Here is a 3933-nt window from a genome sequence, read left to right on the forward strand (position 1 = left end):
AGATGGCTTCTTTAAATGTACTATGAAATGGAGACCAAGTCTATCTGTGGAAGTGTGGAGAAGGCTTCTTGAAGGAATTACTTATAGTCCTGATCATAACAACTATGAACCTTGGTTATCCAGCAGAAGTGTCAATGAACCAAAGGTGTGGCTTTAACTGGAAGTTCCAGAATTGCCAAAAGATACAATGCAATGAGGGCAGTGAGCAGAGTTCCACATTTCCAATGAGTGAGCCACGTCAAGGGAAAATAACTTGGTATAAGAGAATTATTCAAAGAATAAGAAACAGCTCAATTCACTCCTCCTTTTATGTCTGGCTTAACGCCCAAGATGCACGTGGCCTATGAGGTCTTTAGTGTCCTCAAATGCTACGTCCTGAGGCAGGGAGGTCAAGACCTTAAAAAGATGCTCTATGATATGGATTAAAATTTTTAAAAAGGAGTTTCTAGTAAATCCTTGGTCAACCAAACACTTCCATTTCCCAAAACTTTCCCTGGCCCTCTCCCTATCCCCCAACACATACACAGCTGGCTACCAACAGCCTTCTCCAATTCTGCCTCAGAATTTGTTTCAGAATCTGTGTTTCAGAATGAACACAGTTCTCACTATAAAAACTACTTACCAATCACTGCCAGATTATGCTCTGAGCCACAAGAGACCTGTAAAAAGAAACAGAATTAGTTGTATTAGATAAATTTTTAAAAGGAGTGATATTTCAACCAGTATATTTTATGATTGTAGTTGTTTTCTAATGACATGTATTTTTGGAGAATTTTAGAAAACAAGTGGTAAGGAGTAGGATATAGAGAGGTGAAGACTATAATTACAATACATTCACAACTGTGTAGAAAGAAAAGGTGAAAAAGAACTGAATGGAAATACACCAAGATGTTAAAGTAGTTATCTTTAGGCAGTGAGACCAGGAGAGATTTCTTTGTTTTAATCCTTTTTTATCTAAGAAAGATAGAAGTTTTTGGAAGCTGAACTGAAAAGATCATCACTCTCATCTGGATTGATGAAAGTGAGCAAAGAATTCAGTGGAAACAGACTCATCCAAGGAGAAACGCTTGCCTTTTCCTCATCTGTCCACTCTCCCTCCTACCATTCACCCTCAGCTACACGTTCTCAGCATGGCATGTTTTCTCACACATCACACGTTCTCTTGCATTGCTGGGCCTTTGCATATGCTTTTCCTCTGCCCAAAATGCCCTTTTCTCAACTGCCAACCTAGGAAACTTCTGTTCATCCTTTAAAATCTCAATTCCAAGTATTCATTGAGACTCCTTCCCTGTTGTCTGTGTAGACTCAGGCAGTCTTTTTACTATCAACTATCTTGCTGCTTCTTAACCCACTAGTGAGCATATGTCTTGAGAACAGGATTCAGTCCCATTCTGTATTGCATAGATGGATTGCACAAGGCCTAAGACTCAGTTAATATCTGCTAAATGAGAGAATGAATGAAAGACCAAAGTGCATAGAAGAACAAATACCTAACACATAAAAGACACTTGTTTGGGGTTCTGAATCCAGTGTTTCCACTCAGTGAGAGACACTTTTTGCCTTTCAGTCTCCACATTTCCCAGCTGCTACCAGGAGGAAGTGACTGGGAACATAAAAGCACAAAGGGGTCCCTGAGTACTAGTGAAAAAGAACTCTAGAGAAGCATCATGTGAGACGTATGCTCACTTTAGCTCCAGGCAAGAGGAAGGCTGCAGGTACTCGTGGAATGTCCATGCTGGAACAGCCTCTGGAGACCGTGGAGTGTAACTGCTCCACAGTACAAAGGGAAAAGTGAGGCCCAGAGAGGGGAAACAACTCGCCTCAGGTATCAAAGCAAGTCAGTGTCAAGATTAAGAATGCACTCTGATTCTCCCAAAAATTCCTTTCTTGATGTTACAACTTCTGACTCTTCCCCAATGAAAAGCACTTAGAAGTAATGTTCAAAGGTTCTTAGCAGTTAAAATAGCAGATTCCCAAAAAGATAAAATCTATACTGACCCCCCTCTCACCCCTTAAAGATGTGAGCAGAGGAATGTTCTGGAGATAGATCCTCTGAGGGGGGACAAAGGTGGTCCAGTGTGTGCCCCTACACCCGTGGGGATCCATCACTGGTGAACTGTTCTTACTTTGTAACTTACACCCAAAGGTGGACAGATATATGTGTCAGTATTGATGAAACAGGCTGGCATTGCAAATAAGAAATAAAAATAAATAAACAAAACCCAAAAGCTTTATTATAAATGGAGAAAGAACAGGAACAAATACTTCTGGAGAAGAATCAAGTTTAACAGCAAATTTTCAAACATGAGCTTCTGGGGAAGGGAACCTAAAATTGTTAAGCACCTTCAATGTTTTGTGCCAGATAGTTACTTATATAACTGTTAGCTCATTTAATCCTCATTACACATTTCCAAGGGAATTATTACTGTACCCATATATGGATGAGGGAAACTAAAGTTCAGTTAGGTGCCTACATGTGGTATTCAATATTATCGTAATTGTCATTATTACTAAGTATTCACTAATTGCCTATTACTATGTTAGATATTAGGAATATCAAGAGTAAGGCACAGTCCCAGCGTCCCCCCAAACTCCTAGTCTATGGTAAAGGCCTGCAGACCTAACCTTTTAATGGCTGTAATAAAGTAGGAATGAGAAACATGCCATAAAAACATACAGGGTAGCTGCATTATGAAGGTAGGATTATAAGACTCTTCTTCTGTTCTCCCTTGTCCAGGTTAACTGTGGTGTTAGCAGTGACAATAGCGGGAATTAAAACTACCATACGTTAAGGACTCTTATGTGCCAGTTATCATACGAGGGCGCTTTATAAATATTCCAAAATAAATATCACCACGTTTAAATCATCACAATAATCTCCTCAGGTAGTTTTGACTGTGCTCATTTGAGAGAGAAGGAAACTAAAGTTCACAGAGATAAATAACTTTCATAGCTAGTTAAATGGCACCCCTAAAACCATAAAGCCCAGATCTAACTGACCTCTAAGTTAGTGCTCTTCAGTTCTACATCATGCTATCTTTACTTTCCAAAAATAAAGTGATTTCATTTTATAAAATGCAGAGGGAGGGCCTGCCTCTGGCTGCCAGAGTTAACCCTGAGGCTGGTGACTGCAAGACTGATCAACCTTGAGGACCAGGAGCTTCCGGAAACAAGTCACTGACAAATGCCAGTATCCAACAGCAGATGCTGCTCTGAATTAATGAGTGAGACAGTGATGAATGGATTTTGTCAAGGTAATGTAGAGCCTGAAGCTCAATGCTTCCCATTGCTTCTTGCTGTCCTGTGCGTGGGCATAGAGGTCAGAAGACTGAACACCACAGGCCACAAAATCCCAGTGCTGCACTCTTTCAACGAGATTGTATCAATGACCATTCGCTTCATATCACTCCTGTCAACATCCACCCACTGCCTAGCTGCAGGTAGCTTTTACAAGACTCTGCTAACAATGGCAGTGTGCCCAGAAAAAAAGATTCAGAGCCAAGAAGCCAGGTGAGTCTGAGGTCCTCTTCTTCCTGGCATTTAACCTCTCAAGATGCAGTGTTCTTAAGTGTAGAATGCAGACAGCAGGGTCTGTCCTGCCTTACAGAATTGCTAGAGGACAAATGAGACAATCCATTCCCTCGCAGCCATGTGCCTCATCAGTCTTTATTTATTTATTTTTCCAATTCTTTAGTTCTTCTGCATCTTTGTTGAGTTTCTTTCCAGTTCTTTCATGGAAAATAGCATATTAAAGTAACCCACCAGCCACTCCTCGGAAGGAAGGTTGGGCAATCCTACTTCCGTAGTGATACTGCCTCGGAAACCCAAGGAGGGGTCACTACGAGTCGGGGCCGACTCGACGGCACATAACAACAACAACATGGGAGCTCTGATAGTGTAGTGCCTAAGGCACTTGACTGCTAATCAGAAGGC

At 41.1% G+C, this 3933-nt stretch overlaps 1 protein-coding gene across 1 annotated transcript in view; it reads right to left on the reverse strand.

The window, feature by feature from the left end:
- The window catches only part of SERGEF (secretion regulating guanine nucleotide exchange factor), a 324210-nt gene that overhangs the window by 88845 nt on the left and 231432 nt on the right, over positions 1–3933 (reverse strand). Inside the window, exon 10 of the mRNA XM_042783005.1 lies at positions 623–659. Coding sequence (XP_042638939.1) covers positions 623–659 — 37 coding nt within the window. The remainder of the gene's footprint in view (positions 1–622; positions 660–3933) is intronic.

The sequence above is a fragment of the Orycteropus afer genome, unplaced genomic scaffold (genome assembly GCF_000298275.1).
Source record: "Orycteropus afer afer isolate SDZICR_OR568_19922 unplaced genomic scaffold, OryAfe1.0 scaffold00014, whole genome shotgun sequence".
NCBI classification, from domain to species: domain Eukaryota; kingdom Metazoa; phylum Chordata; class Mammalia; order Tubulidentata; family Orycteropodidae; genus Orycteropus; species Orycteropus afer.